The sequence below is a fragment of the Phyllobates terribilis genome, unplaced genomic scaffold, assembly GCF_046119375.1.
Source record: "Phyllobates terribilis strain yellow unplaced genomic scaffold, ASM4611937v1 Scaffold_11__3_contigs__length_659146591, whole genome shotgun sequence".
NCBI lineage: Eukaryota > Metazoa > Chordata > Amphibia > Anura > Dendrobatidae > Phyllobates > Phyllobates terribilis.
Window position 1 is genome coordinate 201737260 of NW_027362771.1, and position 13216 is coordinate 201750475.

Consider the following 13216-nt stretch of genomic DNA (forward strand, 5'->3'; position numbering starts at 1 on the left):
TTCAGCCTATTTCTTGTGCACTGCAGCTATTCCGCAGCGTTGATCCAGGGGAAGGCAACAAAAAAACCATGAGGTATAGGCCAATTTACATCACTGAGGAAAAATTCACTTCCCGACACCAATCTGGCAGTAAGATTAAATCCCTGGATTAATTAACTAAGCATAAGATGTAATTTTATTGTTCTCAAGAAAGGCGTCCAGGCCTCTCTTGAACTCTTTAAGTGAGTTGGACATCACCACTTCCTCTCCCAGAGAGTTCCAGAGTCTCACGGCTCTGACCGTAAAGAATCCCCTTCTATGCTGGTGCAGGAACCTCCTTTCCTCCAGACGCATAGTGTGCCCCCTCGTCTTTGTCACCATCCTTGGTATAAACAGGTCATGGGAGAGATCTCTGTACTGCCCCCTGATGTATTTATACATGTTTATGAGGTCTCCCCTAAGCCTTCTCTTTTCCAATGTAAATAGGCCTAATTTTGACAACCTCTCTGGGTATTCTAGTCCCTCCATTCCCTTTATTACCTTAGTCGCCCTCCTTTGTACCCTCTCTAGCTCCAATATGTCTTTCCTGAGCACCGGAGCCCAGAACTGTGCACAATATTCTAAGTGCGGCCTTACCAGCGCTTTATACAGAGGAAGAACAATGTTCTCATCATATGCCCCTATTCCTCTTCTGATGCATGCCATGACTCTATTTGCCTTCGCAGCTGCTGCCTGACACTGGGCACTCCAATTTAATTTGCTGTTAACCAAGACGCCCAGGTCCTTCTCCATGTCAGATTTCCCCAACGGTTTCCCATTTAATATGTATGGGTGACTGCTGTTTTTCTTTCCCATGTGCATGACCTTACATTTATCGGCATTGAACCCCATTTGCCATTTTTTGGCCCAACTCCCCAATTTATCTAAATCCTCCTGTAGCTGTGCCCTGTTCATAATCCTTATGGGGCCAAATGTGGGACTTCTTTCTTATCACTTCTTCTCCTACTACCTGAAAATCTTTTACCTTCCAGAGCATCTCCAGAAGTTGAAAAACATGGCTACCTTTTTCCCAAACAGTGCCTCCCTTGCCAACAGGTTGTATGTGCTATAGAAACTGCACCATTCACTTAATTGGAGCTGATACCAGACACAATCTGTAGACAGAGGTGGCAATGTTTTTTTCGGGGTTTTTTTTGTTTTTTTTATATGGTAGCCATGCAATTCTAATCCTGGACAATCTTTTCAAGTGTGCATCTGAAATGTAGAAATGTACCAATGTAGCTTATGACATAGTGACTACCAAAGAAGCATTTGTAAAAGTAGTGTATCTTCCAATGTGCCACCTTTACTAATGGTTAAAATATTTCCACCACAGCCAATAAAAATGTTAGTATTCGCATCTTGAAGGGAACATGTCATGTCAGGAAATGCTAATTACCTGAAGATATAGTGTTAATGTGCAGGTAAGTGGTAGGGGCAATGAAAGGGGCTGTTACATTCACCACTCCTATACTGTAATCAAACCCCTGCATTGTGCATTGTGATTGATGGTCTTCTTCTCTTCAGCGGCTACAGGGAAGATATCTGTTCATTTTCTCCATGTAGCCGCTGCTCCGTTAAGGGAGCCTAACATGATTTTACCTGCAGATTAGCTATTTTCTGGACAGGATCCCTTTAACTTCTGCATAACTCCTCTTTCTTTACCATAGTTATATACCCTTTGTTTCTAATACCCAACTGCATTATTTGCAATGTTTTTCCTAATTCAGGAACCAGGCAGTAGCATTCCTGTGCCTATTGCTCAGTCATGAAGAGCCCCTTTGTTTTCTCCCCTTCACCACAGTCAGTAGGTAAAAGGGTCTCAGCCCTGCTAGGTATGATATTCATAATTTGCACATAATTATGTGCTGCCCATGAACCCTCCATGGTCACATCAACAGTAGATGTGTTTTGTGTACATGTCTACTAAGCATCTAAACAATGTGATTTGTGGGTTAGCATTACTAGAAATCATACATTGTTCCTTATACTATACATACTTGGGTATTGTAAGTATCTGATATACTTACTCATGGGCTAACCACACCTATGGAAGGGAAACTGACCTATATACCATAGGTTTTGTGCCTCTTGGCATTTTCATGTGCAGACTTTAGCTTCCCATTAATATCTTTCTATTGCACCCAACACCCTTCACACCATCCCCACCAACTGTTCTCTCATTGGAACATTCAATATCAAGATATTTCAATAAAAAAGGGAAAGGTAAGCATCAGTGGTCGTGAATATTGGTGCCAGTAATGTATATTCGTGTGTTCCAGGGACCATGAAGTGTATACTTCCTCGTCTCATCCTCGCCTGTACATAATTACAAATTGCCGCTGTGAGCTTTGTGAATAAGATAGATGGAGGCCATTATTTTAGCACGAAATTATCTTAATTGCTAATCATTAAGGCTTGTAATTCACGTTCTGAATAAAGAAAGTGACATAAGATAAAGAGCAGTCAGTGTATTTGGCACGGGCACTGATATTCCTAGAGGTAAATCAGGCTTAATTAGACACTTTGATGTATCTGTGTTTCCACCCAATGCTAAAATGTATTAATTGCCTGATAGTAGTTATGAATTAAAGGGAGAAAATATATAATATTTAGTGGCGAAGGTGACAAAGCTGTTTAGTATATATGTGTGTATATGACGTTTATGAGCATGTTACTTTATCTTGCCTAATTTTACAGAACAGAAGACAAGGGTTCCAATATAAATCGGATCTATATCCGTGGATAGAAATGTTCGCTTCTTTCCTAAGCTGTGACAATCTTAGTGCATTATCTTGGGTTCAATAGACTAATTGAAAGTCTTCATTTGCAGTCTTTAATTCATTTGCTACTGATTAACTCATAGAATATGTACTTACGTCTATATGTAGTATTGGCTTTGTCACAGGCCCTCTACTCCCTAAATGAATTTTGCACTTCACATCATATTCCCGGTCCAGCTCCCCCATCCTCCATTACTTGTAGTACCACAGAGCAGATTGAAATGCCCACATAGCGTGTAATAGGCCTAGACAACAGCTACGCATCTGCACTTTCTCTCTCTGTCTGCTTGGCTAATAACGCTGTGTATAATGTAATCATCCCTCTCCATGACTAGATTATTCCTACTCCATTTCCATCTACAAGCAGGCTGCTTAATGTTCTGGCTGCCTCGTTAATGTCTGCGGTGTCTCATACTCCTCTACTTGGCCATGAGTGGAGGAGAATAATCAGTCATTTGCACTGACATTAATATTGATAAACATCATAATTAATGTTGATGCAGATAATATAAAGATAATGGACTAGAAGTATTTTAGAGGCAATTACGAGGTTTTTGCACAGATGACCTCATAAACTTCTCAAATAGCAGAACTGCAGAAAAGGTGCCCACCGTGTGGTGCCGGAATGACACAATCTGTCATGGAGTCCTCTCCATGATCTCAGCTCTTACTCAAGGTACTCCATGTCCATATACCGTAGATAGCAGTCGGACAAAAACGTATCTCTCTCGACCTCGCTCCGATCTTCAAAGCATGCATGTGCTTTTATTGGGGCTGACCGTGGCTTATACCCCACTTCTGGAAGAGGCTTATACCCCAGGGAAACAAAAGGCTCTGGGGTTGTAATTCAGCATGTCCAAAGACCTATTGGAGAATATCCAGCCGACCCCATACACACTAATCAGCTGGTCCAGATGAAATTCTTGGGTTTGGTCAACATTAATATGTATGGGTACCTGAAGCAGCTCTGTCACCATATTTCATAATACAACTTGCATATAGTATTGAATATATTACGCCAAATGAGGCCATTGTACTTACTGTGAAAAATATCAAAATAGCTGTATATTCCTTTATGAAAGTTTATACTCCCAATCTTTGGCTACCTATCCTGATTGACATCTCCTCAGCTGCTGAGATCTCACACTGCTCAGTACAAGCTGCAGCTGTCAGTCAGCCTGGGAAGGGTGGAGATTGAATACCTTTGGACTCTTGAGAGCTTACTTAAATATTCTGACATGAACTGTCAATGTATGTACACCAGCCTCATCAGGTCTAAGAGATGTGTGAAGTTTATATTGGGGAACCTGGTGACAGATCTGCTGTAACTAGCAGGGGCCCCTCGGCTATTTAGTAGCATGCATTGAATGGTAAGTTCTGGCTCCTTTGTGTTATGCAAGTCATTTTACAGTCCACACTGAGCTATTGCTGCCGCATTAAAAGAATCTTCATTTTATAGTAAGATGAAATCCGCCTGCGTCCTTATGAATTCATGAAGCCATTGCTAATTTATGTGGTCATTGCAGTGGTCTCCTTTGTCTGTCAGGTAGGCTACATCTTTGTGCTTCTCTTCACTATGAAATGTGAAGGGCTGCGGTCATCTGCTCCGTAGAAAATAACACATTCAAGGTTGTTTGTGTCAATTCTGCTCCAATTTTACAGCAGTGAACACAACCCCAAGCAGTTGGAGCCTGGATAGCGGGAAGGAAGCCAAAAACATGTCAGAAAGTGGAAGACTCATAACTCCTCCTGTGCCCCCCAGACCCACACAAGCGGGTAGGAGCTCTCTGCTTAGACGTATAACTGTGAATTCCCAGCTCATTCCAGGCATGCTAGTTTTATTTGCTTCTTTTAAAGGCTTTATTATAGCAAAGATTGCAACAAAGCATTTAAAGGAGCAGTACACTTTTAGAAAGTAAGGCACTGTCGCCACCTGTCCACGGATACATCCCATAATGTAGATGTATACACAGTAGACTTTAATCATTGGTGAACTCAGTACACATAATTAAAGCCGACTCATTACTATATGTTTGCTAGTTTTAGCCACTATTAAACGCCAAGTAGTTTTGATGCTGTTTGGTAAAATAACACGGTGGACCTGGCGTTTTAACATGTGCCATTGGATGGGATATCCTGTAGTGAGGACAGGTTCATTTATCGCTCAGCATCCATGTTGTCTTATATATCCATCAACACATTTGAGGGTCTAACATTGTATAATCGCCAGTATTTGGGTGGGACACCTGCTGTTACAGTTTCTATAAGACACATATATATAAAAGACAATAACTGTAATGGAGAATGTGTTTGTGGTGTCAGTGCAGAATGATTTATAGATTAATATCTGTTTAATTTCAGCTTCTCCAGCTAGAAATATCGCTGCAGTGTCCCCTTCTATAATGGGAAGGTCCCCTATGAAGGTAAACTTTTCTGCTTTTTCTGTATGTGAACTGTAGCACACATTGAACTACCAGTGGCCAGCAGAGGGCACTCTTGCTCCATGGATTACTTGTAGCTCTCCTTTCTATAAAGCTTTCACTGGAGCCGGAGAGATGGGAAATAATGCTTGATTTGGTCGAAGGTGAATTAATAAAGCCAGTTACGTATTTTTGTCTGTTATGAAAACAGAATTGTAAGGGTCACTACATAAACATAGTTTTTTTGCCATGAAATATTCAAAATAAAATAGCCCGAATGAATAGGGCAATCTGTGTTATGTAAGTCATTATTAAACCCAGCTGATAATACTGTAGACGTAGTATAGACTGCACATTGCTTAGGAAACATATACCTCACTACTGTCAGATGGCAGAAAGCATGATATACTGCTTTATTAGGTTCTTTAGTGACTTGTTGGCTTGACAGCTACAAATCCTCATTGAATAGCAAGTCACATACTGTGGCCACCACAGGAATCACCATACACAACAGTGGTGAGGAAACAGGAGAAAACTTCCAATGCACCATAGTGAAACTTGTAAGTACAACCATCCATGGACATGATGATGATAATCTGCTTACCTGTGCAACCATAAGACTCAACTTGGGACTATGGTTAGTATAAAACATGGCTGGTCTAGTCCACAGCACATCACCAGGTTTGAAGTATGATCCAGAAAGTCTGTGTGATCCCAAGGACTTCCCTTCTCCACATACAATGTCGTAGGCAGAACTCTTCCCCTTTGCCCTGTACAGCATCATGCACAAGATGTTCCCCCTCTGCGTGTACAGTTTAGTAAACAGGACTCCCCTTTATAAAGTGTAATTTACAGGACGTTCCCCTTGTGCGATTCATAGTGTCACACCCAGGAACTCCCCTCTGTTCATAGTGTCATGCCCAGGACTCTCCTTTGTAAAATGTCACAACCAGGGCTCATGGGTGTCACACCCAGGACTCCCCCCTTTGCACGGCATCACTCCCAGGGCTCCCCCCTTTGCACGGCATCACGCCCAGGGCTCCCCCCTTTGCACGTCGTCACACCCAGGGCTCCCCCCTTTGCACGTCGTCACGCCCAGGGCTCCCCCCTTTGCACGTCGTCACGCCCAGGGCTCCCCCCTTTGCACATCGTCACGCCCAGGGCTCCCCCCTTTGCACGTCGTCACGCCCAGGGCTCCCCCCTTTGCACGTCGTCACGCCCAGGGCTCCCCCCTTTGCACGGCGTCACGCCCAGGGCTCCCCCCTTTGCACGGCGTCACGCCCAGGGCTCCCCCCTTTGCACGGCGTCACGCCCAGGGCTCCCCCCTTTGCACGGCGTCACGCCCAGGGCTCCCCCCTTTGCACGGCATTATGCCCAGGGCTCCCCCTTTTGGATTTTGAACAGTTCCAATACTAAGGATGTAGCAGGGTGATTACTGCTTGGGTCTCTCTATTGCATACAAGTTCAGCAAAGGGAATCCGTTCTGTTCTGCGTCAGTTGATAAGCCTGTCTAATCCTTGTTCAGTTTGTTCTGTGATGTTGACTCGGTCAGTTCCCCAAGCATTACGGACCACAGGACTATACCTTATGGTAAGGTGACGAGATTTTGAATGAAATCAGTAGGGATTACATTTTGCAATGATGTTGAACTCGCACAGCTCATCTCCTTGTTTAGGATTTATGTTACTAAGTTTTGTTCACTGTCTTTCAGGGCTCAATGCAGTCCTTTACGCCATCTCCTGTGGATTGCCATCCTTCAAGCATGATGTCCAATTCTCCAGTCTTGTCCGGAAGCTGCAGCAGTGGCATTTCTTCTCTAAGTCGTTGCAGCATTTCAGAAATGTCAGGTTTTGAGAGTCAAATCTTTGAGCAAACCGGATCCTGCTCAAGTTATGGCATATCAGAGGAACCATCAAGAAAGGAGAATAAAACACCACCCCCCTACAGTGTGTATGAACGGACCTTAAGGCGTCCTGTACCCGTACCACAATGTCTTTCCATACCTGCTCCTATTGACCCTCCAGCTTTACCACCCAAACCTGGCCCAGCACGTCCAACAAGTCTGGAGAACGGCAAAAGGACTGATCCATTACCACGCCCAAGACCTTTCCCAAGGAAAGTATCTCAGTTGTAACAGAATTGCTGAACGAACAGTATGACCTTGCAGCACAAGTAACCCCCAGGGGTCCAGTGATAAATGAACACTGCACAACGGTTCTAGATGTAAGAAGAGTAAAGGGCACTTTAATTGTTTACTATTTGGTTCTCTTAAAGAAGTGAAGAATTTTGTTATGTATTATTGTTTTGCACATTATTATAGAGATATTAATTCAGGAGTAACTTGACAAGAGGCACTTTGGATCACATACAAAACCACATATGTTCATGGAGTATGTGCTTACTGGATATGAATTTGATATTATCAATACACTGTTTAATTATTGGTTTCATAGATAGTTTTTGTGATTTGGTTTTCATTTTTCAAGCTACTTGATTTATTGCGTTTTAACCATTAAACCAGCCAACAATTCCAAATTTGTAATATGCGATAACTTCCAATATCTAATATTAATTTGATGACCCTGTTAATATATTACTTTTCTGAATATAATATTCTTCATTTTCTTTAGAGAATAAGGGATTTTACATGTATAATGTATATATAAATCTCTGCTCAGTGGCGATGAATTCTCTTCCGTACTTTGTGCATTTTGTATATGCAGAAACTCTTTTAATGTTTTAGTAACTGAAGGGAGGGGAATTCTCAGAACTGCATGTCCTACCAGGTTGCTCCAGTGGTCATCGCAGACCCTTAAATGCTGTAGCTACATACATGTCTCTGCTTCCAGCCTTGCTATTGGCTTTATATCGGCGTGTATCCACTTGTCAAGCAATGTGTGAAAGGCAGTGAAACTAGGGTTGCTTTAGTGGTTTAGTAATGCAGAACTTTTCTACAGCTTTGTCTTGTGTGGTTTTTCTATGTCTTTGTAACTAAAAAACGATGGATCTGAGTTAGATTTACACAATATATAATATATAATGCCTCTGTTCACATTAGTGCCATGTGTTAAAACTCTTAAAACAGATTCCCACTTGTAGTCATAAAAAGGAATGGAGACCCAGTGGAATTAAGAATAGTGGTAGTGCGAACAGAGCATTTGATTGGACAAGGGAACCAAATCGCTTTATGGAGTAAATTACCGAGTGGGAGCACATCGCATACTCCGGTAAATTCTGTTACACCCGGAGAACCCCTTTACATTTGCTAATCCAGAACGTTATTTTGGTCAAGTCATTGATGCACCTTCACTTATATATTTCACTAGTAAAATGATTTACCCTGTATTTAATACACAGAGGGGTCCATTCTCTTACTAGAACATATGTATCAATGGACCCGCATTCAATGGACATGCTAATTACCGGAGTAGTAAAGTATCACAGCCCCTCACAACTCTGCCCAGAATGTCTTCACCTCAACGTCACCGTTTTCTCCTAATAAGCAACTATGTATTATTTTCTTATATTCATCACATTAAAAAAACCTTTTAACATAGCAAAATAAAACTCAGACATTTTTTATAGTCCCGTGTAATGAATAGCTTATGGTAGGAGGAGTCCCTTTTACTGATTTTATATTGGCGCCCTAAAGGATTAAGCATCTGCTCCATTGACTCTAAATCAGATCCAATGTTAGACGTGCCTTGCATTCAACCACTTCTTCCAACCCCAGTGTTTCTACAAGATGTGTATGTTGTCTCTCCGAATCGTTCTGCTGATGCTGGACTATTCCTTCTGATTCCACATATTTGGTTATGCAGTGGACCAAGCAATACAAGGAACATTTTATATCTATATCAGGCATAATATTTTTAAATACAGTATTCCTGAAAGTTGAACTAATAAAAGGCGAAAAGAAATGTGAAAGGCTTAGTCTAATTAGCCTTAGATTAGAAAAAAATCCCGACTGACGTTCCAGCGCTGTTTTCTGAAAGTTTGCCCTCTGATAATAGGAGAGGTGCTATGTGCCTGCTTGTCAGTCACATTTAATGATCTACTTACTCAGATGTTGGATGGACGTGCAACAAGCGGAAGATGCGAGTCGTTGCTGTGCACACTCGGATCTATGGAAACATCCATGTACGTAGATCACTAACACCGGACACAGCAGAGTTTGTTCTAGGTCACCCATGAAAGCTCACCAGTTTCTGCAGAATGTGAGATATAACTAGTAATAGTGCAACAATTACATTTGGCTTACTTGTCAGCAACTGAAGATCACTATTTATGATGTATAATGCGCTTTCTACACTAATCTAATGGATACTTGAAGTGGGGAAACGTAGTTTAGTTACATAGTGCTGTGCGGTATATTTCCTATGTAGTCGTAACACTGGTGCTGCAGGTTAGTATGCACACCTAATAAGAACATAGCATTACTCAGCTTAGTACTGTAGGATATTTTTATGTATTCTGTATACACTAGTAAAATAGATTTATCAGAGGTATATTAGGCGGAGAGCTTGGTTTCTCTCCATATTTCTTAATAACAGGGAGCGATCATTTTTGTGTGCCCTGCTATGTAAATTAAGATGTCCTGTATAGATGCCAGTACAACAGTGCCCCCACCTACGAAGTTATCATGACCGTTCTGGGATGATGACTTGGATCTTGAAAGCAATAATAGTCATACCTCTCAGTACATTGGTTTATTTACTACCCACATAGTATTATTATCTGGTACATGTGGATGGCGCAGAAAAACTCATTCACAATAACGTAGATAATAGAGCAGGAGCTCTCGGTCATATACTACATATTTCTCCCAATGCACATCATCTGTATACTTGTAAGTTTCAGGGAACACATTAAGGCCGGGGTCAGGTGAGCGTATTATAAATCATCTGTGTTTCATCCAGAAAACTTGGATGATTTTCATCCATATAGTCATCCGTGTGTCCGTTCTTTACGTCTGTATGCGACCAGTTTTCATACATCTACATTCAAAAATGTACATAAATAAAGTTTTCAAAGTTATTAGTGGCAATGTACTGTATTTTTCAGACTATAAGACGCACTTTTTCTCCCCCAAATTTGGGAGGAAAATGGGGGGTGCGTCTTATAGTCCGAATGCAGCTTACATTCTTGGAAGTTGCGGCGGTGGTGGAGCGGGATCACAGGAGACAGGGTCCCTTCCTCAGGAAGCCGGCGGCGGCAGAAGTGTGGAGTTTCTGCGGGCCCGGTGTCGGCGGTGAGCAGAGCGGGGTGCATTGCTTTCCCGGCGGCCATTTTCCTGAAACCGTGGGTGGCCTCCAGTGGTGCATGCCCCGATTGGGATCTCTGCGTAGCCGAGATCTCAATCTGTGTATGCGCCAACGGAGGCGGCCATTTACCTGAAGCCTGCAGATTCCGAGATCTCAATCTGTGCATGCGCTGCCTCCGGCAGCCACTTTCCTGAAGCCCACCACCAGAAATGTAATGCACTCTGCTCTGCCTCACTGCCGAGAAAGCAATGCTATTAACTCTGCCTGACCGCCGACACCGTGCCCGCAGCATCGCACCACTGGGACACCCCCTCCTCCCACCCAGGGCCTGCAGCGTTGCCCCACTTCTGCTGCTGCCAGCTTCCTGAGGAAGAGCCTATGCCTCCTGTGACCCTGCTCCACTGCACCCCAGGTAAGATACCTTAAATTTGGACTATCAGCCAGACTCCCATCTTATAAAAAATCTTTTCCACCCCAAAATGGGGGGTGCATCTTATGGTCCGGTGCGTCTTATGTTTAGAAAAATACGGTAAATGTATCTGTAAAAATCGGATGTCACAAGGTTGTTCTGTGTGGGATTTGATTTTTTTATGCACCTATAGAATTAAATGGACTTGGAACAGAATAGTGCATGCCACAGACACTGTCTATGAGAAAAAGCAGTCATTTGAACTACATTGAATTGAATTACATTGGTCAGTGTCCTGTCCGATTTTTCCTCGGACAGCACATGTCCGTACGATATCCTCGTCTGAACGAGCCCTTAATCTTTCCCTTTCAAGATGGTAGGTCAGATGTGTGGGTTCACTAAAGAGCTTGTCCGGAATACACTGAAGGCCTATCCTTAGGTTTGTGATTAGTTGGGGTTCAATCTATAAGGGCCCCACTGATCGGCAGGATGGAGGCGGCACAACACCGTTCAGGTAAATGGGGCTAAGTTGCAGCATCTTGTGCAGCTGCACTCGGACAAGGAGTTGTGCCCGAATAAACTGTGAAAGGGATACAAGGCCCATTTCTGCCGATCAGAGAGGGCCCACACACCCATTACACATTGATGGCTTATTTTTAGAATAAGCCATAAGTATAGTGTCTCATAAATTATTATTTCTGCACAGCACACCCCATTATCAAGTATCTTTTCTATCTAGGTCCCTGTTATCCTTTATGCACGAATGAAGTAGCTGGTAAGTATTGCAATAAACATTTGCATCCATTTTTTTTCTTATGGTTTCCAAATTAATCCTACAGAACATTCCCAACCAATGCAGTTTTCCACCCCAAACTCTTGTACAGATGTAATGTTGTGCCTTTCTAGCCTATGTGCTGTCTCATCGTCATTAGTCCTTGCATTATGGGCATTGTATATCTCTGCTGAGTTACTGTATTACTTTTATGTTCCTACCAACAAAACTGCCACCTGTTCTGGCACATAATTCGACACTCTCACCTAGAACAGTGCACCTTCCACAATTGATTTCACCGCTCTCATTCTTTTATGGCAATTTACAAACTGGTTATGCATTTTAAACCCTCCTTTAAAAAAAAAAAAAAAATAAAGATAAAAAAAAATGAAGGTATTTCCCTTTTTTTGCTGGGAAGTTGATTTTTAGGAAAAAGCATGTATTTTGCTTTTAAAGACAGTCTGGTTGAAAGAAAAAGTTCACTTTTTATATATTTTCCCAAGAAAACTGTTTAGCAGGTGACTAATTACATTTTTAGTAATTATTCGAGTATTTTTGTACATAATTTGTTAACTTTAAAATATTCCACTTAAAAGCAGGCGCGCATATGCAGTATGATTGTGAGAATTATGCCAAATAATTTATGTATTGAAACGGTTTGTAAATATCTGCTTTTTAAATAATAATTCAGCCATATTGACTTTACAATTTTGAATGTCAGAAGAAAATATATGGTAAAGAATATTTATGTTTTAGTAAAAGATATTAAAGAAGGCTAGAACTTGTAGCTTTGTACCAGGCTATTTTGCAGTTTGGAATTTTTAGAACTGGTTGTGGCTTTGGGATATAACATACAGTGTTGTGTTTTTAACATATTTAACAGATAACGGGGTGAGAAGAATATACGCTTGTTTGTATATCTTTGCATATACAGGATATAGATTTATATAAAGATGCATTGCCGTCAGTTTCAATTTCGACATTATGATATTATAACAGGCTCTTCTGATTTATATGTGTAGTACATAGTTGATTTGTTGTACAGTGTTTTACAGCAAGTGTTATTTTTTTTTTTCTGCGGCCATCGTCTATTTCTGGCAACCAGCAGAAGTGTTACATTTAATATATGCGTGTATTACTGGACTCATTCATGCATAATAATTATTATGATGAACTCTTTACCAGATGTGCATATTAGATGGTGCCGCAATGGAACAAAATCAAATAAAGTTACTTGGATAATATATATGCTTTGCTTTTCTTTTAAATTGTTTTTAGTCTATGGAATGTGTGCAGTGTCTGTAGTTCCTTTCAATTGCTTACAATAGACTAGTTATCATTCATGTAAAATTAAAGCATCTTTCCAGAGATTTGAACAAAACCTTTCCTGATGTGTGTCTCCTGATTTACAATAAAATGCTTACACGTCTTTGTTAAAAATGCTACATCTTACCTGTCTTTTAGTGCATGTCCAAATCTGCCAGTTACATCTTGGACGAGAAGCTAGCTACTTCCTTCTTCTGTGATTTCACCATTCATCTATACTTCCC

At 41.4% G+C, this 13216-nt stretch overlaps 1 protein-coding gene across 5 annotated transcripts in view; it reads left to right on the forward strand.

Annotated features, from left to right (window-relative positions):
• Nucleotides 1-12912, forward strand: part of DOCK4 (dedicator of cytokinesis 4) — a 378644-nt gene extending 365732 nt beyond the window's left edge. For all 5 annotated transcript variants that reach the window (XM_073651961.1, XM_073651958.1, XM_073651957.1 and 2 more), the window contains 3 exons: nt 4464-4577; nt 5163-5224; nt 6933-12912. In XM_073651961.1, coding sequence (XP_073508062.1) covers nt 4464-4577; nt 5163-5224; nt 6933-7355 — 599 coding nt within the window. In that variant the 3' untranslated portion in view covers nt 7356-12912. The remainder of the gene's footprint in view (nt 1-4463; nt 4578-5162; nt 5225-6932) is intronic.
• The last annotated feature ends 304 nt before the right edge of the window (nt 12913-13216 follow it).